Source organism: Corapipo altera, unplaced genomic scaffold (assembly GCF_003945725.1).
Source record: "Corapipo altera isolate COAL_440 unplaced genomic scaffold, ASM394572v1 1, whole genome shotgun sequence".
NCBI lineage: Eukaryota > Metazoa > Chordata > Aves > Passeriformes > Pipridae > Corapipo > Corapipo altera.
Window position 1 is genome coordinate 22,997,661 of NW_020884873.1, and position 21,148 is coordinate 23,018,808.

The window sequence follows — 21,148 nt, forward strand, 5'->3', positions numbered from 1 at the left end:
CTGGATTCTGTGCACCAAAGTGAAAAATCTGTCAAGTCACTGAGATCTTGGCGTTGCCTAAAATTTCCTATGCTGATGTCTTTTGTCAAAAACAAAACAAAAATTGTGGGCCACCTTGTTGCCAGTTTAATTTACTAAATAAGGAAACTCCCTGTTATGGACTCAACATCGACTCTTCTACTACTAAGTGCTGTTTAAGCTGCAAGCTGCTAATTATGTACAGCTATTTAAAGGATAAATAAGATTTGATCAGAAGTTCTTGCATCAGTACACCTGGAGCAGCTACTGTTGTTATTGGATTGATACACTACAGTATTACTCAGTTTCTGAACAGACCTAGAAACTTCTGATGAAGCTTTGTGATGTTTTGATGGGCTTCAGTACACTATCTGAATAGTTTTTTCATTACATTCACATTAGAGCTAGAACTGAATTATCTGTGGACCATTGCAACTCTTTTTAAGGCAATGTGAGCTTTCTTACAGTCTTCAGAGATGTAGCATTTATATTAGGGAGAAAACCAGTAAACCACAATTGCAGGTGACCCTGAATGTTGCCACACTGCACCAACACCATTGATACCCGCCTTCTAAATTTTGCTTGCTGATGTTTTGAAAAGAGAATGGTTGCTCCCTAACAGGCAGGCAGGAACAGAAAAAGATACTATGCACATGGAAGCACATTTTCGTTGTTATTTATTCTTTTTCCTTTTAAAACTTCTGGGGGGCCTTAAATGTGCATGTAGTTGGAGGTTATCAAGGTATGCATGGGTGTGAATACAGTACGTAAATCACATTGTTCCTTGTTAGTGGTAAAAATATTTTCTTACAATTGTACATAAGTGGAACTGCTGTGTTTTGTTTTGTTCTTTTTTTTCTTTGTTTTTTTTTGGCTCAAAGTAAGAACTCACTGTGACTTTAAATCCTGATACTTATCGAAATTTCTAAAATCTTTCTTCCTTTTTTTTAACACTTAACACATGAAAACTGCTGATTTTATTATTAAACTTACTGATGACTGTAAAAAAATTACAATGAGCTATGGTAAAAAAGGTGTTTTAGTGAAATACAATTTGTCTTTCAGGTAAAAGCAAAGACTGAATTGCTACTTTCGGCAGAAGCATCAAAAGCTGCTCAAAGAGCGGATCTCCAGAACCACCTGGACACAGCTCAGCATGCACTGCAAGATAAGCAACAGGTTATAAGCAACATATAAAGTTTCTATGTTACCTAAAAAACTGCTTAAAAACTTAAGAATAGTCTGTTTACAAACTAAATAAACATATGAATATGCATTTGGACATGTGAATATGCATTTGGAAATGATCATTTAGGATATTTTAATCACATGCTATACATTCAGTTCTTTTTGCTGTAATCCAGACCAGATATATTTTGCAGTGCAAAGAATTTACTCGGGAGTCCACTCCTTGATATAGGATTAGGGTTCAGAACTTAAGCTGTCCTTAGGTATTACTGAGGTATTACTCAATTCTCATGTGTATGATATGAAGGTTGTAGAATGCACTGAATACAACTGAAAACTCTTAACTCTTACTGCTGACTCAGATAAATTCCCAATCAGATGCAGGTATTCAGAAATAATTATCTGTCTGCCAACAGACACAAAAGCTCAAAAGGTTGTTGTTAAAATTACGTGTTTTAATGTGTGGTAATCCTAGTGAAGTATTCCACCAGCTGTTGAATCAAATATTTGCATTATTACAATCAGTGTTGCTTTGATCTCCCTATCCAGTGGATGCTAATATAGCATCATTTTTTAGCATGGCAATGTAATTAATTGCTATAAACAGAAAACAACCTTTTGCAGCCATTAAATAATTAATTAATAACTAATACTTCACTTGGTTGGAGAGCATGTAGCTGTCATCATAGTGGTTACTAGGTGAATGTATCCGTGTCTCTTGCAGAAATTATTTGTTTTGTGTTGAACAAAATGTTTTGAAATCATCTCTGGTATGTGGAGAACTGACCATTTCCATGTTATTGGCTTTCCTCTTCCGTGGTGCTTGAATTCATGACAAACAAAGACAGCAAAAATTTTATCTAAGGTTTTGTAATGTTATTTTCTAGTTACTGTTGTACTAATTTTAGGATCTAGTGCCTTTATTACCTATAGTTCCTCTTCCATTTACAATTTGAAACACCTTTCTTAACATTTAGCCCACAACCTGTAAAGTTTGAGAGGAATATTGAAGCTTTAAAAGAATTTTTTTCAGTGTAACGAAGGGAATTTGTGCATGTGTTTGTTTCCTGCCCCTCAGAATAAAAAAAGATTATTTTCCTTTTTAATTTGAACACACTAGATCATTTAAAGCATATATGATATTAGTAATTTTCTGAAGTTATTTCAAAACTTACAACCCTTGTATTTTTATTTTACTCAGGAGTTAAATAAGGTCAGCGTTCAGTTGGATCAGGTTACAGCTAAGCTGAATGACAAGCAGGAATACTGTACTCAGCTGGAAGCCAGTCTTAAAGAGTACAAAGAAAAATGCCTTTATTTAGAACAGAAAACTGAAGAGCTAGAGGGACAGCTTAAGGTTTGTATTGAACACAGTATCTGAGCTTAGAGAAACTGATCTCTGCTGTTTGGTAGCATGTGACAAAAACTGTGCTCAAATTATGGGGAAGGATTATATCAATATTATATCAAAATTTTAGGTTTTCTTTCTCACTAATGTTTCCTGATTCACCATTTAATCCTGTTCTCCTCTTCTTCCATGCTAGCATATCACACTAAGAAGATAGGCCTAGGACATTGCCACTATACTGTCATTTCCTTCTATATGTACTTCTATCAACCTCTGTGCTACCTGGAAATTTTTATGTGAGGGAACATGAATATGTTCCAGAATTAGAGTCTTCAAGTTCAAACTAACACACTTCACAAGTGGTAGCAGTGAATATGTGTCACACTGGTTAGCCCAACTTAACACCACCTATCTGGTTTAATTTATTTCTAAAGCCTTTCATTAGTCTTCTACAGAGGCTCTTTAGCAAGATTTATTTATCACTATTTTATCTCTAACTTGATCTGGAGTTTTGTACTCTAACTCTGAAATCAGTTTTTCTTTTGCGGAACCGTTTGGTGTTTTGATATTCTAGTATTTTCAGCTAAGGATGTGGATTAGTCCTAATGCTTGAGAGCTTTAAAATTTGGGCTTTGACCTTTTTTCAATATTTGTTAAAAATTCTTGGTAGTCAAAATTCACAACGCATAAAAGCGTATGATACAGGGGGCTTGGGAGCAATGCAGAATTGGTTTTTCAGTGTTGTCTGTCTGTTCTGAGGGAGATTAGTAGTCTTTATGCTCAAGACTGGTGTTTTTCCCAGCTTATGAGCTCTGTAGAAGAGAAGGAAGATTGTTTTCCCCATAGGAAATTTCAGATCCAATGCTATTAAAAAATAAAGCTGTCATGCATTTCATTATCAGCAAAATTATTTTGTGCATCTATTTCTCCTTTTGAACACTGGGGGTTTTTTCTGCCTACTTTCATTTGTGTTTTTATTTTTCATTCTTTTGCTAAAGTTTCACAAGTAGCCAAGAGACACAAGTGCTTGGGAGGAATACAGAGCTTGCTTGCATATGATTTTAGTAGGTTTCTGGTAGCTGAAGTGTGAAACTGAGCAGGGTTGTTGATGCTGTCAACAGGAATGCATTCTATGTAAATTCTTGGCATCATCACCATTCTTTGAGATTATTCCAGTTGAATGTGTGGCATTTAAAAAAATAGGAAAAAATAGAAAGCAAAAAGCCCTCAGGAATTTTCTTGGAGAAACCTGACCATTTTGTTTTATGGCCACTGTGTTCAAGCAGAAGTCCCTGTAAAACAGCCAGTGTGTTGAAGAGTCTAAGCAGTGCCCATTTGCTGAAGGCTCCTCTGTTCTTTATACTCCACATAAGTGAACAAGAACTTTTGGGAAAAAAAACACAAGAAAAACCTCTTCTAGGTGAGCATAGGGTTTCTTCACAGCTGTAGTTTGTGTCTTTGCTTTTTCTATGAAGAACAGCAGAGTTATGATATGTAAATCAACAGTCATTTGAAACTGCTGAAACTACTCAGTAGTGGCTGAGAACATGGCCCCAAAGCTGAGCACTGGGTATGACCTTTTTTTTGTATAGGTGTTTTGGATAGCCTCCTTAAAGATTACAGCTTTTTATCTATTACTTTGCAGTAAAATGCTTGTTTGACCTTTAATTTAAACATGATTTCGGAGTGTTTTACCAAAACAGTTCTGGAGGAGCAAGAGATTTGCAAGAACTAAATAATGAAAGTTAAATAGCAAAGTGATGAAACAGGTAGATGATATGTGAGAATTGTGACTGCTTTCTACAGTAAATGCTGCTCATAGAATAGATGACTTCCGCATTTAATTGCTATTCTTATTTTGTTGGTTGTGCTCTGATGACTAACTTTTGATTTTTTTTTTTCTCAGAAACTTGAAGTTGACATTCTTGATGCTAAAGCAAGTAAAGAACAAGCTCTTCAGGAGTTACAGCAACAGCGACAGCAATCTACAGAATTAGACCTCCGAACAGCAGAACTGAGTAAACAACTTGAATCAGCAAGAGAAGCGTATGCATTTCCTTGTTCTAGTCCTTTTCAAAGTCAGACATAAAGCTGGAGTGGTTTGGACTAAAGTGGAAATTTTCTGCTTCTCTCCTGTGATTTCATAAAGTCATAGATAAGTGCTGTTCTGTTACAAGAACTGAGTTTTACCCCACCTGTTTTATTCACTCCATCTGCCCTATTACCTCTGTGATTCACTACAGTTCTTCAGTTTATTCACCGTGCTTGTTGTCAGCTAAATATTTGAACCTTTTCATGTAGTGAGGTCCATCTTTAAATATCCATAGCTCTATAACATTTTTCAAGTAGAAAGTTACAATTTCTGCATAAGGAGCAAAGGGGTAGTTTCTGTTTGTTATAGTTGAGGAAGAAAGATACATCTGAAAGCTAGTTTTTGGAGTTACTGTCATGTCTTCACTGGAGAGACATAATGCCCATGGATGAAAAAGATATGCTTTGAAGTAGTTGTACAGTTTATATATTAAGTAATAGAGATATTTAATGATAAAAAAAAGGTGAAGAAGAAATGTTAAAAATATGTTTTTTCTCTTTCTATTTACAGGATGTCTAATGCTAAATTGGATTTGCAGAAGCAATCTGAGGCCCTTGACCAAGCAAACCAGCAAATTTCAAAGCAGGAGGAGGAGAAGGCCAGTCTGAAACAACACCTTGAGAAATCAAATCAAGATACAAGTAAACAGCTTAAGGAGTTAGACTGTAAACTGCAAGCGGCCACATCAGAGCTGCAACAAGTGAAATTAGAGAAGGATACTCTGTTAAAGGATCTTACAGATACCAAAGATAAGCTCTCCAAAAGTTCTGAATCCTTCAAAAAAAGAAAGGAGGATTTAGAAAAAGAAATTAAAAAAGGAAAAGTAGCTATGGCAGAAATGGTTAGTAGATTCTTAATTAGACATTAAGTTTGGTGTATTTACAGTCTGATAAAGTGATTTTGAAAGCAGTGTAGATATGATGACAATACATGGAAATTAACTACTGTAAGAAAAAAAAATTGTGATTTTTGGTAGTTCATATGCATTTCCTACCTTACATTTTTGCCTGGATGTTTACTGTAGTAAACATCAGCCATAGCACATGACAGGATCCTTTCTTCCTACTACATGCCTTTAACATAGTGAAGAAACTAAATGGAGGCAAGTGGTGAAACGATTTGACAGGAAATGTCCTCCTTTAAAAAAATATATCAACTGTATTATAACAACACAAAGTTACAGAACCTTTGCTAAAATACCATTGTATTGAAGATGATGTTATTTTTCTGAGGCCATCTGAGTCTCCTTTTTGAAGGCTTTGTATATAGAACTTCCTGTGCACTTGTCTGGACATGCTGGAAAGCTGCATACTGCAGACAGAGAGAGAGTAACATCATCTGAATGCCTAGATTAAGGTATTTTCAGAGTACTAGAACTATTTGAGTTTCAGAAAGATCTCACAAGTGGTGGTACAACAAGTGCTTGAGCACTAGGGCAACCTATTATGATAAAGAAAGTGAACTCTCACTAGCTTTAAAATATACCTCTTTTGCCTTGTTGGTAATATGGATGGGCACTACATGAATACATGTTTTATAGATGCAGTTGTTCCAACACCCTTGCCTCAGAAACGGTAGGGGTATCTTTCTCATACCCTTCTCATTTTAAATGTCACCATTCCCCAGAACCCGTTCAGAGCTGCTTTTATTCTTGTCTAAAAAAAGATCTGCTCCTAGTTAAAAATAAAATTTTTTCTGTTACTCATTCACCTTTTAAAGATAAGTTCCTTTATTTGCTTTTCTTAGTTGCTACTGTTTAAATATTTGTTTCTCCTAAAAACTCAAAGGATTTTCTCCCCACTTGAGACTTGAAGTTAGGAGTCCAGATTCTGCTTCATATTCTGTAGTCCCTTAAAGGCTTGCCACTGTTTTTTATGTGTAGTATTCAGGCTTAACATGTAGTTGTATTTGCATGCAGGTCCTGCAAATGTACTTTCTTGTGAGTTTTAGAACATGAAGGAATTTTGGATCCTTAGGAGAGTAATGAACCTACTGCTTTCCATAAGAAGGAGAAGGGCTGCCAACCACAGCTTCAAACAGGGAGACTATCTCTAATCAGAAAAACTCTTCGGCACATGGCTGGTTTTGTTAGTATAGGGGATCAGCTGTGTTCAGCTTAGATTTGCCACTTAAGGTTTTGAGAAGTTTTGAATTGAAAGTATGTCTGCAACTGAGAAGGATTTTCCACTGAAAATTAAAGCATTATTTTTCAAGGCTTTGTATATCCTGCAAAAATACTTGGTACTTGGTCTTAGAAGCTAACAGGAATATTTCCTTGTCTTATGTTTTTTAGGAAAAATCTTGCCAAGAATTAAAACACCAGCTCCAGATACAAACAGAGTCTGTAGCTAAAGAGAGGAATGAATTGAAAAACTCACTGGAAAAAAAGGAGGGGGTAAGCTGTCCACTTAGTTTCAAAAATCTACAAACCAGTATAATAAATGTTTAAAAGATGCATTTTCAGTTGGGACTGATGAGAACTAAAGAGGCTTCAGTTCTCAGATTGTAACCTACCTGGGGTGTTGAAATAAGGTGATAGTAAAAATTTCATAGATGGTAATATAAAGCTTTAAAATACAGGTTTTAATCTTAGTTTTCTGTGCCCCACATACCTTAGCGAGGGATTTTGGCTCTTTATGTTTTTTCATTAGTGAAACAGCTACTTGATATTACCGTGTTACCATTTTTTGTTTTTATTCCCATACAATAAAAGTTTTTATCTCATATCCTTAGATCTGTTTTATTCTCAGGCTTATTCAGTATGTTCTCTGTGTGGTTGACAGGACATTTTTAGGTATCCTTCAAGAATTGAATCACTTTTTCAAACTTGTGTAAGTCACTTGCTCGTGACTACATAAGAACCAAATGTACTTCTTTTTTGAAGATGAGCATTCAGACTGCAAAATCATGTAGTCCAGCTGGCAGCCTGAAGGACAAGTCTGCTTTCATGGATATCTTTACCCAAGCTGTCATCTGTTCCCTAAAGGAATAAGAAAAGAGATGATCAGTGGACATAGTTTGGTGGACTGTGATGGACTCTTACTGTCTGAAAAAGGGTTTAGGTGTGTGCTGGTGTGATGGTAATTGCTCTATGACTACTGCTTCTATTCCCCTGGCTCATCTCTGGTTCAACAGAAGCACCATGGTGCTCTGTGTAAAGTGCAGGAGGGTGACATTGGTATATGCTGCACAGTTGGCAGCAGGAGAACCCAAAGCACTGCTGGTGTGAGAAAAGTTGCCTCATCTTAATTTAGAATGGTTAAAAAAGTGCTGTTGATCTATGAGTAATAAATAGGGAATAACAGATTATTTTAATGTGTTATGTTCTTAAAATCTTCTTGCCAGTGTTCAACTGTGTACCTCTTAAGGAGCAGTGACACTGTGGGATGGTCTGTTTCAGTGTACAGCATGTACAAATAGTCATTTAAATAAAAAATATATACAGTTATTTAATATTTTTTGATTATAGATTTCTAAGCAGTTGTCAATAGACCTTGATTCAGCACGAGCACAACTACTGGAAATCCAAGGTCTTCTGAAGGACAAAGAAAAAAGTGAGCAACATCTCCAGGGAAAGCTGAGAGAGTTAAAGGAATCTTTTGAGCAGAAGAAAAAACATAGTGAGACACTGCAAGCTGAATTAAAAACTGCCCTTTTAGAAAAGGTAAGACTATCCTCTCTTACTCCTATAAGAAAGTGATTGTAAATTTCTCTGATAAATACTGAAGTTTTTATGTCAATATCTTTCTGATAAACTGTGTTTGCTGTAGTCTTGTTGGAAATGCTAAGGTAAGGATGTGGAAATGAGGTCTTCAGATACTGTTGCAGATAGAAACAGCAACATCAACAGCAGTAGTAAAAAGAAACAGTGCTGAAATATGAATTCCATAAGAATTGAATTTCAATAAAGTGATAAAATTAGCTAGATTGAGTGTGATTTTTTTGCTCTGGGAGCAGGCTGTGAGGTGAGAACTGCCATTTTCTTGTAAAGCAGTAGAATTTTGTGAGAGTATTTTAGACAAACTCTGCAGTGTTTTAAAATGTCCGTGGCAGTTTAAACCAAGTTTTCTCCTATTATACAAAAAGAATTTATCTTGGTGACAGTATGAAACTCATGAACCACAATGGAAAGAGTTCAAATGTCTTACGACATTATGGAACATTGTGCTCTATGCCATGCACTGTTAAATGTGTCTCCAGCTTTGGCTGTCCTATGCTACATGGTCATATTTGTGCTTTAGGCAGCCTGTGGAAACATTAGGTCTTGGTGTTGTGGTTTGACCCCAGCCATCAACTAAGCACCACAGAGCTGCTCGGTGACTCGGGAAAACAAATGCCATCTCTCCAAATGTCCCTCCCCTTCCTTCTTCTTTCACCAGCTTCATATGCTGACTGTGATGCCATATGGTATGGAATATCCCTTTGGTCAGTGGGATCAGCTGTCCTGCTGTGCCCCCTCCCAAATCCTTGTGCACCTCCAGACTCCTTGCTGGAGGGGTGGTGTGAGAAGCAGAAAAGGCCTTGGCTCTCTGTGAGCGCTGCTTAGGAATAGCTAAAACATCCCTGTGTTATCAACACCAACACAAATCCAAAGCACAGTGTCATACTAGCTGCTGTGAAGAAACTTAACTCTACCTCAGCCAAAACCAGCACACTTGGAGCATTATTAATTTTTAATGTTAGATCTTAATGTGTTTCACTTAGTCTTTTACAACAAATTAAATTTTGTTGTTTAATTAGTTAGGAGATATTACTGTAAAATCACAAATATCAGATTACCGAACTGCTATTTCATAACAGGAAAAAGATTCTCATCTTGCAGTAGAAATGCAGTTTATTGAAACGTGTAAGCTGACTTTACTGTCTGTAACTTTAACTAAAACTTCCTATGCTTATGTTTCAGGCAGAACTGGAGAATAAACTACAACAGCAGTCTATTTTGTCAGCACAGGAGCTTAAAGCAGAGAAAGGCAAGCTAGCAGACTTACAGAAGGCCCACGATAAACACAAAGAAAACATGGAGAAGCTACAACTGGATCTTTATGGGAAAGAGTCTGAGCTGTTGGCTACCAGGCAAGATCTTAAGGTACCTGCAGTCATTTTAATGTCATATGTGACTTAGTAGATGTTTATATCCATTTTGAAGACCAAGGAACAATGCAGGAACTGAATAGGTGAAAAAAAATCTCTTCTGCTATATATAGATTTTAGTGCTGTTCATTCCCTTCCCCTGGGACAGAGGATATCCTGAAACTAATTGAAAGCCAAGCGTATTTGCTAGTATACCTGAAATATCCTTGCATTTGTGCAAGGTGATTTAGTTTTATATACCTTTAAGAATTATTTTTTTATGTTATTTTTCTTGCTATATATTGTTGCTTTCAACTAATTTAAACAGTGTATCTAATTACAGCAAGGTCTGCCAGCATGTGAGCAACTGCTATCTTCTAGATGATTTAACTAGAATATTCCTGGCTGATTATAGATGTTGAGAGATGTCAAACTGATACAAACAATAGGTTTAGAGACCTGCCTGAAATACAAGTGTCTGAACTAAGTCCTTGAAGTTTTTACTATTGCTAAACTGAAGTTACCCCATTTTGTATTAGTGTGCAGAGCCTTCAAAGAGGTATTGCTGAGAGTTGAGCCAGTCAGCAAAGGTGTTTTTTGGCTTTTTTTTCTGGCCCTCTCCTTCATGTCGGTATTAAGCTCCAGTTAGTCCCAGGACATACTGTGCTGCAGAGACTGGCTGTCTGCTGGCAAGATTCGTAGCTTTGGCACTTTTCGCTCCAGATGAATCCCACTGCAGCTTTGTCCATGAACAACACTGTTGTTCTAGGCTCTTCTGAAGTTTATGGAGAGAAATAGATGCTTTGGGACAACAGATCATCTGATCTGCTTTAGATATCAGCTTCTGTTTGCTTTGTTATGTATAAAGGGAGCTTGTGGTGACCGCTTAGATTTCATTGTTGCCTGCTTTGATTTTATCGTTCCCTTTCCCCCAAAGGTGAGCCTTTCAGCCCCACCACTGAAACCCTTTAAGGTCTTGTGGCTGTTTCGCCCATGTGAGCTGTGGAGCCCTAGCCAAACTCCAGCCTTGGGTTATTTTAAGAAAAAGAGAAATAGCTCCTTTACATATAGGTCATTGCAGTTTTCTTAGACTTACTGTAGTAAGTCTAATAATCTTACTGTAGTATTATATTACCTGCCGCATTTCCCTGCAGGTTATAGAAGCTTTATTTTCAGAGCAGCATAGTTCAATTGTGAGGTTAAATTGTGAAGAACTTTAGCATGATTAACAAGCAATGATGGTTTAAACATACTCTTCCTTTTGCTTTGTTACTATAGCATATGTATGTCTGTGAGTTTATTTCCTACAATGCATTTAAATCAGCATTTGGTAATGCAGTGACCTGTAGAAGCATTGGATGTGCTCAGTAACTAGGGGTTTTTTGGTGGTTTTTTTGCTTGTTTTTTTGTTTTTTTTTTTTGTGTAGTTTTCATTAAAATATTGCAAAATAGAGATGCAAAAATATCTCTGAATAAGTATTATTATAGCAGCTTGATAACCTCTAATTCTGGCAAGTATAAGATAGGACAGTAAGCACCCCACATGCTTTTAAACCTCATGGGGATGGTAGCAAGAAAGAGAGAGAACATCTTTGCAAAAAGGTAAAATAAGGTGATGGCAATGGGGAAATTATGTTTAAGATGAGCAGTCAGGTAACTTGATTTATTATGTAAGTCTTTGTGGAGCCTAGAGATTTGGGTCCTAAGTACTGAAGTGCTGTACCAACTTGGAGGCTGTTTGCTTGATTTTAAAAGTGTTTTAAAAGCCATATGTTAATGAGGATTAGTGATGTCTGATTGACACCACTTTTTTTTCTGGAAAATACAGAAGAAGGAAAAGGTGGGGAATTGATCTTTAGTCATGGCTGTGCTGCCTCACTGCAATATTAAGCTAAAGAAGCAGTGATAACTTGTCTTAGAGGACCACAAAGGAAAAAGCACATTCAGGCAGCCTCAGTGTGACGGTGTTAGTCTTCATGGCTGAATATCAAAATGCTACTTAAGTCAGAAGAACTTTATGGTAGAATTTCATAGTACTATTCAAAACGAGTTGTCTGCATGATGTTTTGCCTTCGTCAGGTTACTTCATAAAAGTAGCTCATTTGAGCCAGAACTGTGTATTTTGATTAAAGTTTGGAATCAAAGCTGATGGGTGGGCTGGGTTTAGATTGGTTTTAATCTTCTTAGTGGGCAGTAGTAGAAGTTTTTAAAACTCGTCTCTATGTAGAGTCAACTTGGGAGTCTTTCAGTGCAGGATTTTTAGCAGATCTACAGACTCCCTGCACAGCTGTATTGAGTCAGTACAGTCTGAAGCCCAGCATTGTCCAGAACAGACACGGCCAGGCCATATCATGAGATCCTAGCAATGTTACGTTTTCTTTAGTTAAAAATAATAAAAGGGAAAACTTAAATATTCTCACGTGGCATAGCACCATGCTGTTGGCGAGGCCAAGGTTCCAGGCGTGAGTATGGATTATGAAAAGATGTAAAGCATGTGTGTGACAGGAGTAGAGTGGTCTGGTTCCTGGTTCCTAGGAGGGCATGGCAGGAATTGAGCTGTACACAGAGCACCATCTGCTGGCATCTGTTGGGAATGTCACTGCTGGGATCGATGGATCATCTCCGGCTGGGAGATTGAAAAGGGAGCAAATGCTTTGGGGAAGTTTTGCACTTGGAGGTAACACCTTTGCATGAGAAAGAGCTGCAGAGCGGGTAGCTGCTCTCTGGAGTGCCATCAGCACGGCTGAGCCCGAGCTTCTGGTTCAATAACAGAACGTCTGAGCTACTTAGCTCTAGCCAGATGCAAACTGTGAAGCTCTAAGTCCTTCAGAGGGAACAGAAGTGTTGTAACAAAATCAGTAGTGGGAATGTAGGTATACATATTACGTATGTATGTTTTATGGATACTATTTGCTGCGGATTTACTTTGGTTTAAAAATGTACTGTCTCTAACAGTAACTACACCAACATTTTTTATCTTTGTGACTGGAAAAAGAAATTGGGTAGGATTTGAGTGCTAGTAAAAGATATAGTTTTTGATAAAAAGAGACACATATAATTAAAAAAGAATATCACTAAATAAATTTTTTATATAGATACACATATGTATACAAATATATATGTGTATATAGTTACACAAAATATTTTTTATGAAAAAGGCATTTTTTATATAGAAAAGTTAATTAAAATGTGGTAACTGTTATTTTTGCCTTGATTTTGAGTCAGTACAAGGATACTTTCTGTGAATCTGATCTCCTGAGCTTTGCCAAGTATCCTTGGGTCTTGGCATTTGTGCTTTTTGTAGTCAGACCTGGTTTCTTCCGTGTTCTCAAAAGAATGTGTCTTTGTCTCCAGTACTGGCATTGCTGTCAGTATATATTTAGTGAACATTCTGGAACAAGATTCATGCTGCCAAACCTCAGGTCTGTAAGTCAGGAGCCTTAGTTGCATACAGTCAAACTCTTCTTCTTAGGAAGTGAAGAGAGATCAGGTTAGCATCTGGGGATAATTTAATGTCTGTCCTTGTGAACTGGGATCAGGGAGCATGCAGACTCAAATGCTGATTTCTACACTTCATATAGGTGGACTCTGGGTCCTTCCACCCCACTAGAACCAGTTCTGATGTTGCCACTATAATTTGCACTGTTACAGCCCAAGTTATAATGAATCAGACTGTGATATTTCCTTATATTTTTATTTATTTAAACTCTATACCAGTCAATCTAGCATTTTTATTTATTTACAAAAACAAGCACTGATTGACCTCTTTTGTTCTGTACCTGTTCCTTATCTCAGCCTAGGTATAGACATAATGAGATAACCTGTACACTGTAGACACTTTGCAGGGGTGGGTTGAGAGAGAAATACCCCCTGTGTGAGGCTTTTAGTTTGAGTGTCACTACCCACTTCATCCGATTTCATCATCTGGTGCTAGCAAATTGAATGTAACCACATTTCTTCTACTGGAAATTTGAATAAAATTTGAATAAAAGCTGTGGCTTTATTATGTTTCTTTCTAAAACTGCAGAAACTGTTGGGTTTTCCTGTGAAGATGTTATATGATGATGCTAGACTTCCCATGCTTTCTCAATATTAGGAAAATATGGTATTCCACTGCCCACAGTGGAGGAAAGAGAGGTAATTTTGCTTTCTGAAAGACCCATCCTTCCGAAACCTTGAAACTGCAAAAGCACCTCATATTTTGCTTACAAAAAATTATGAGTCAACACCTTGCAAAATGTTAAGTAGTGAACTGTAATAGCTCAGAAAGAAAATAATTTGTCTGCAAATTAATTTTAAAAGCCAGTGTGAGCTTTTTAAGAGCCAGGGGTGTTGTTGAAAATGCTGTTGAATCAGCAGTGTTCCATCATTGCTGTTTCAAACTAAGTCTGATTGTACAGGCAAAATACTTTAGATATTACAAGGGAGGGTCATGAGGCATCAGAAATCAATTAGTTTTTAAATCAACGTGGGAGTAGCTAAAGCATATGCATAACTGAATGAATTCAAAGTTGTGCTTATAGTTCCTTTTAAAACACTAACCTTCAACAAAAGGTTTGAACAAGATTTAAGAGCTTCAAAAAGAATTGTGTTTGTTTTGAAAGAATTTAAATCCTTACTGCTGCACTGAAAACAATAAACTTATTACTAATAATAAATCTTTTCAGCTCACATCCTGTATCTTAGCATCAAAAATTTCCACAAAATGCCAGTATTTTGGAGGAGTGGAGGATGAGTTTTTCTGTTGTTTTGTTTTTTTTTTTTCATTGGTTCTATGGGAAGAAAAACTCTACTAGTTTTTCTAGTAGAGCTAGTCCTTACCTAAGATAGAAGGTTTAAAAAAATAAATACTATAATACTAACTCAAGAAGAACCCCAAAGCTTGACTTTGCTGTGAACAAATAGAATGAGCTTTGGTTTTGGCTGCAAGTTTTGGGTTGTTTCTTGGGATTTTGTGACCTGTTTTAGAGAGATAAATCTGAGTTCTTTTTCTAGGTAGTGGAGAAAGTTGAAGGCAAATGAAGATATAATCTGTAGATTTTGAATGGAAGTTTAAATTTCATGTTTAAAATGCCGGTAGAGGTGAAACCATGAAGCCTTTTTTCCTGCCATTAGCATTTTTACCTTGTATATTTTATTTCAGGATTTTCAAAAATTTTACAATTGTCCTAACACTTCATTAAGTCATTGGTAAAAAATAGTAGTGAATTGCTTTTGAAATTTTCACCCTGTAGCTTCACTGCTTCTTAAGTAACAGCTGTCTAGAGTTATAGAATAGTTGATTTGCCTAGATAATAAGATAAATTTGTATGAGCAAATTCAAGTTCACTCTCTTTTTATCAGTCTCCTTTTGTTCTCTGCCCTTCTGCATGTTTTTACCTTTTCTCTGTGGAAGGGCACAAGCTGGAATATGTATAGTAAGGTATTGCTCCTGGAAATGATGCTGGGATAATTTCTTTTTACTTAGGGTAAACTTGTAAACTAGAAGTTTCTGTAATCATGCTTTGTCAACATTTGAAGCTAATTCTTGCACTCTTAAGTAGTAATTTTTCCACCTGGAAAATGTTTAAGTGGCTGTTTAGTATCTGAAACTCTTATACTGACAGATAATTTGCAGAACTCTCTTTGTAATTAGTCCACAGAAGAAAAACTTGCTCTCGCTCAAGAAGAATTAGTTTCCAGCAGAAATCGAATTGCTAGCAATAATCAGCAGATTCAGGAACTGAAGAAAGCAAAGTCTGCACTAGAGCAGGATGCATCAAAGAAGGAGCAGCAGCTGGGTGAGAAGACCAAAATGTTACAGGATCTTCAGAATGACAGGGTAAATGCCTCTGTGTTTTGAAATCTTCACACAGACACATCCATCCCATGCAGACACCCTTTATTATTTTCTATTACATCTTTAATTTGAGAGCATAACACTGTTGTAGTGCATAGCAATGACAGTTTTACTGAACCTCTGGTCAAAGACTTTTAAGAGACAGTTGTAGTGAAATTGGTTCAAAATAGGCTGCTAATTTGTTCTAAGCAGTCAGACAGGTGGGAAAATATTATTAGTTCTAAATCTAAAACTGCAAATACGCTGCTAATTGCATTACAAACTGTGGATAGATATGTGGCAGTTGTTTCCTTATAATAACAAAGCCACCAAGTAGGTTTTGGGCCCTGGATGTTTTTTGATTGGTTGGTTTTTTTTATTTTGTGAACTTGGAAGAAGTAACTCTTCTACTATTTTTTATTTCTCTTAAAGACATTGAAAGAAAAAGACTTGGCTAATGAAAAATGTAAAACAACAGAGCTCCAGGAAATAAGGACTAGACTTGAAAAAGAAATTGCCAAACTGGGTGAAGAGCTTAGAGCCTGCAAGCAAGAATTTCAGAAGGTACATTGAGACAAACTGAGTCTTCTTCATGTGTTTGGTTATCTGATGCGAAATATGTGCCTACTCAGTAGATGTTATCTGGAATGGCTTTGCAAAGGTGGTTGCTGTAAATATCAGTATTACAGGTAAGGGAACCAAAGCAGAGATTTCATTGAGGTTCCTCAGCAATGACGTCTTGATTAGAGATAATCCTTGAGCAGCGGTGTGCAATGGGCCAGGTGGAGCACATAACTTGTCTTAGCTTTGGGATGGGTTTTACGTCCTGGCTTTTCTTCAGTTTCACTGTAAATCCACTCTGCATACCCTGGCTTGACTATTCTGAAATGAACAAAAGATGTCCAAAAGAGTCACAACTGTGAAGTTTTCCAGATATTCTAGGCACATCTGGTACTTCTCAAGGATGTGTGGTAGAGTTGAAACTCCCCTAATGTGCTATGGTTTCTTAAAATGTCTTAAAAAGTCACAGTTGGGGAAAAAACATGTCAGGAGCCTCACAAAAGACAAACTTCCAAAATCACAAGAATCAAATGAGCTCTATAAAGGCTAAAAGTTGAGTGGCTTTAATTAAAAAATTTTTAGTCTTCAGTAACATGAATTGTTTCTTGCTACAGTCTACATATCCATTTTTTAGTCTCTATAGAAATGAACACTCCTAAAAGGCTGTAGTTTGTATTTTTCATAATATAGTCTTAGTAGTTATATTTGCATCTGTTAAGTACACAGAGCTTAAACTGCTGCACAAGTATAAATGTAGGTATATTCCCTATGCATTAATAGAAAGAAAATAACATAATAACTTGTGAGTTTCAGATTTTTTTTGTTCTCCACTGTTTAGAAAATGGTCTCTTATTTTTAGATAGTTTGTACTGTGTTTCTCTTAAGTGATCTGTGCTTGGGGAAAGGTATTCTAGTTCTTGTCATTCCTAAAATCTCTATTCTAAACAAGAAATTTTATAAAGATGTACATAAAATGTGTGCACACCAATGACAGCTTAATAGTAATTTCCTAATCTCCCTACAAGCAATCAGACTGAAACAGTAATTGTCTCCTAAAGATTTATATTCTGATTCCCATCTCCTACCAAGGAAAGGATGTATCTGTATCTGTAGGGCATCCCCTTGTTCTGGGGATATGTTCTCTTCTGTGGCTTTGGTTTGGTTTTAATTTGTGTTGCGAATTTTGATTTATGGAAAACTGTCCACCCTTGTTGGTCTGTTAGTACTTGCATGCTTGGCTGTGTAATTTTAAGGAAAATAATTTCTATAAATTTAACTAACTATTCTATTTCAGGATTTTTTGTGTTCAGTTACAGAGGAACAAGTAAAACCATTATTGAAAACCAAGCATGTCATCCTGCTTGCTTGAAACATAGAGTAATTTTTTATATATGTAGGATTAACAGAAACAACTTTCTTCCATCAGCATTTGGTTTTACATTGTCATTATGATGTTTTTGACCTCATTATTGCAACCAGAGAATAATGTGAAGTAAATTTTAGAACAGTCCCTAGAAAATGACAATGGATGTGTCTTTTCAAAGAACTGCAGAAAACAATTCAACAGATCTTCCTCTCTGCTTTAGTAGAAACTTGCATTAAAATTATTTTTAAAAAAAGAATTTTGATCCTAATATAGATGTAGGTTTAAAATCTTTGATCATGAAAGTCACTGATACCTTGTTATATAAAATCGTCATTTCTTCCGGTGATAAAACTAAAAATTATTACTGTGCTCTCCTAGGAAAGATTTGCAGTAGTTTTAAATTTATATCCATTTATACTTTCTGTATTGCTACTTTAGCGTTAAACTCTGTATCCTAACAGGAGGTGACAAATCTCAAGGACGCAAACCAGCTATTGATTCAACAGAAATTAGAACTGCAGGGCAAAATAGATAGTATGAATTCAAGTCTGGAACAGGAGAGAAAAACCCAACAAACTGTCAAAGATGAGCTGAAAAAGAGAGAAGAGGAACTGAAGAAAGAATGTGCTGAAATTGAAGCCAAACTGGTTAGTATATTAGAGAATATAAGACTGTTGTTTTGTGAACATGCCTTTGGATTCTTCCAGGGACAGAAATGAAGCAATGGGTTGACTTTAGTTTCACATTACATTAATTTTTAAATGACAAGATCAAAAATCTTTAAGGCATTTATAATGGTGTAGGAAAATTCAGTGAGATGACAGCCTTGTCAGTAGAATTTGTTGAATAAAAATAGTGATTCTATTACAATAAGTTTTTTTGTCTCAATTAAATGTAGGGAATAGGGAAGGAATGCCTGGAATCTTGTTTTTCAGTTTTCTGCTGTTTTTGTAGCACACAGAGAAAAAAGACAAAGAAGCAGAAAAACGGAAACATGAGGAAAAGGAGACCAAGCTCACCATGCAGGTCACAGCCTTGAATGAAAACCTGGCTACCATGAAGAAAGAGTGGCAAAGCAGTCAGAGGCGAGTGAGCGAGCTGGAGAAACAGACGGACGATTTACGTGGGGACATTGCTGTCTTGGAAGCAACAGTGCAGAATAATCAGGATGAGAGAAGAGCATTGCTGGAGAGGTAAGCTGTGGTTATGACAATGTGGCATCATAGTTTGAGAAATGGATAGCCTCACACTGAAAACTTGTTTCACTTGATTCAGGATTCTCTATGCATGCTTTATTTAAACCCGTGTTTGTCCTTATTGCCTGTGCTGTGGGTGCAGTTTCCGGAGTGCAACCTGCTGTTCCTGCCAAAGCACAGCAAGGAGTGTTGGCAACAAACTATGCTCTTTGTGGGCACCCTGTCAAAGGGTGATCATTCTGTAGAAAATAAGGCAGATTATTGGGATCTTACTTATCACCAAAGCCACAGCTCTGTGCTTGTGCTCAAAGATTTATGCCTTCTAAAGAGCCTTCTAAATCCATTGGGCTCTTCTTGGTTTTCAGGTATGTATGTTGTGGCTTCTCATCTGACCTGTTGTGTGAACCTTACGAGGCATGACAGAGAGAACTTCTCTTACCTGAATTAAGTGTCCATCTCCATTACTCTGAGGCTCCCATGCTTTGATTCAGTTAGAATAGATGCACTAGTCATCCAGAAGCCTGGAGGAGACCCCTTAATACCTTCAGTAACAGAATTTGCATAGGACCTTCTAGGTGTGCCCACTACTCAAATGTTAGAAGACTGAATGTGTAATTGGATTGCATAGGCTAAAGTTCACAGAGAAGGCATTTTCTTCCTCCTAAAAATCTACAGTCTTATTTTCTCCAGTTCTGCTATTGTCTCTACAATATATTTAAATCTTCAGGAAGCAGGAGGCATGAAAGGTTGTAGGACTTACCTGAATGCAATGATTACCAGGGTAGAAGGAACGCCTGTGAGACAGAAGACTTTTTTCATCCTTATTTCCTGACATGTTTGATGAAGTCAGGGTGGAAAACTTTTATTGGTACTGTCAAGCTTGCTGATTTGTTTTTTGAGCAGAGACCTTGGGAAAGGATGGGATCAATTCAAGTGAGATCCTCTTTCTTTGGCAATCCCTTGCTGTACTGTGCTGAACTCATCCCATAGCCATTTACAGCTTGGCAGAAAAACACCCTTTGAAATTTGGCTTTCAACAGTTAACTGAATTTCAGCTGATGGGAGGTGGTCTTACTAAAAGAGGGTGGTTTCTTTTCTGCTTTGTTGTTTGACCTGATCTGCAGCAGGTGGTTTGTGAGAGTGTCATGTTGCGTGGGAGTGTTTATCGGGACTTGCTGTTGATGGATTGCATTCAGCATTGTCCCTTTTTGGTTTTGGGAATAACTCTAGGTATTAATAAGCTGCAGATACTTAGGAGCAATGTCAGATAATCTTAAACTGATTGTTACAACAGAACATTTTTCTAGTCAAGGCATCCAAGAACTTTTCACATCAAGGATTTTTTTGGCTGGATTTTATGGGAGTAAATTCTCAGACATGACAACCTGCCCAAAGGAGGCAGTGTACAAGCCTTAAATGCTTTGCACTGACTAATTGTTTTTCTGCAGGTGTATAAAAAGTGAGGGAGAAATTGAAAAGCTTCAAGCCAAACTCGTAGAAATGAAGAAAAAGCTGGACAACACAACTGCTGCAATGCAGGAACTTGGCCGAGAAAACCAGTCATTACAGGTATAATTTGATTTGTAGCTATTAAACCTGTTGATTCTCTGTTTGGGAACTTATGAGAATTTCAAATTTGTGTCAGATTGGTGGTGAGTTACCTTTCTAAAGTGAATTAAGATGTTACATTTGTAGTGTATGAGGGCCATCCTGCTGTCTGTGGGTTGTTAAATCTGCTTATAGTTCTGAAACTGGGAAGGTTTTCTTTCTGAACAAATATAAACTCTGAGTATCATGACAGAATTGGTGCTTTTATACTGCAGTGGGTAGTGCATGCTGTGGAAATAGAGGGTATTAGTGGGAATTAGACATGCATTAAAAGAAAAATGCTGCTTTTTTACATCTGTTTAGATCAAACACACCCAAGCTCTCAACAGGAAGTGGGCAGAAGACAATGAGGTACAGAATTGTATGGCCTGTGGAAAAGGCTTTTCAGTGACAGTGAGAAGGGTAAGTGTGTTTTACTTTGTGTCTGTGGGGATTTTCTGTTGTTTTCAAACTCTTAGATGGGATGCAAACTTCAGAAAATAGTGCTGTGATGAGACATCTCAGAATACAGTTATTGTTTGCAGTGCCTTAATGTATTAAAAATAAAGGCCATGGAGCTTACTTTATTCATGATTCTTTTTCCATTTTGACAGCATCAGTTTATAAACAGTGTTAAAATACATCAATCACCTGAACAAGCAAGCAAAATTACACTGTTGTAAGGGTATTTACAGAAAACATATTTATAACCAGTCTGATCTAGATTTATGGGTATAAAAGGAGTGTAAATTGTTTGAAATTAGGTATGTGTGAAAATAGAGATATCACCATCATCTGGTGCTTTGTGACTATATAAACGCTAACTTGACATGGAACAGAAGAAACAACTGAATGTGTTTTAGGTCCGCAGTCAGACCCTCTTCGTAAAAAACAGTTATGGTCA

At 36.8% G+C, this 21,148-nt stretch overlaps 1 protein-coding gene across 2 annotated transcripts in view; it reads left to right on the forward strand.

The window, feature by feature from the left end:
- EEA1 (early endosome antigen 1) overlaps window positions 1-21,148 on the forward strand; it is a 73,607-nt gene that overhangs the window by 45,221 nt on the left and 7,238 nt on the right. For both annotated transcript variants that reach the window (XM_027656907.1, XM_027656918.1), the window contains 13 exons: window positions 1,084-1,197; window positions 2,408-2,563; window positions 4,461-4,600; window positions 5,157-5,487; window positions 6,940-7,041; window positions 8,116-8,310; window positions 9,550-9,732; window positions 15,352-15,537; window positions 15,967-16,098; window positions 17,923-18,108; window positions 18,416-18,654; window positions 20,106-20,226; window positions 20,569-20,667. In XM_027656907.1, the coding sequence (XP_027512708.1) occupies window positions 1,084-1,197; window positions 2,408-2,563; window positions 4,461-4,600; window positions 5,157-5,487; window positions 6,940-7,041; window positions 8,116-8,310; window positions 9,550-9,732; window positions 15,352-15,537; window positions 15,967-16,098; window positions 17,923-18,108; window positions 18,416-18,654; window positions 20,106-20,226; window positions 20,569-20,667 (2,184 nt within the window). The remainder of the gene's footprint in view (window positions 1-1,083; window positions 1,198-2,407; window positions 2,564-4,460; window positions 4,601-5,156; window positions 5,488-6,939; window positions 7,042-8,115; window positions 8,311-9,549; window positions 9,733-15,351; window positions 15,538-15,966; window positions 16,099-17,922; window positions 18,109-18,415; window positions 18,655-20,105; window positions 20,227-20,568; window positions 20,668-21,148) is intronic.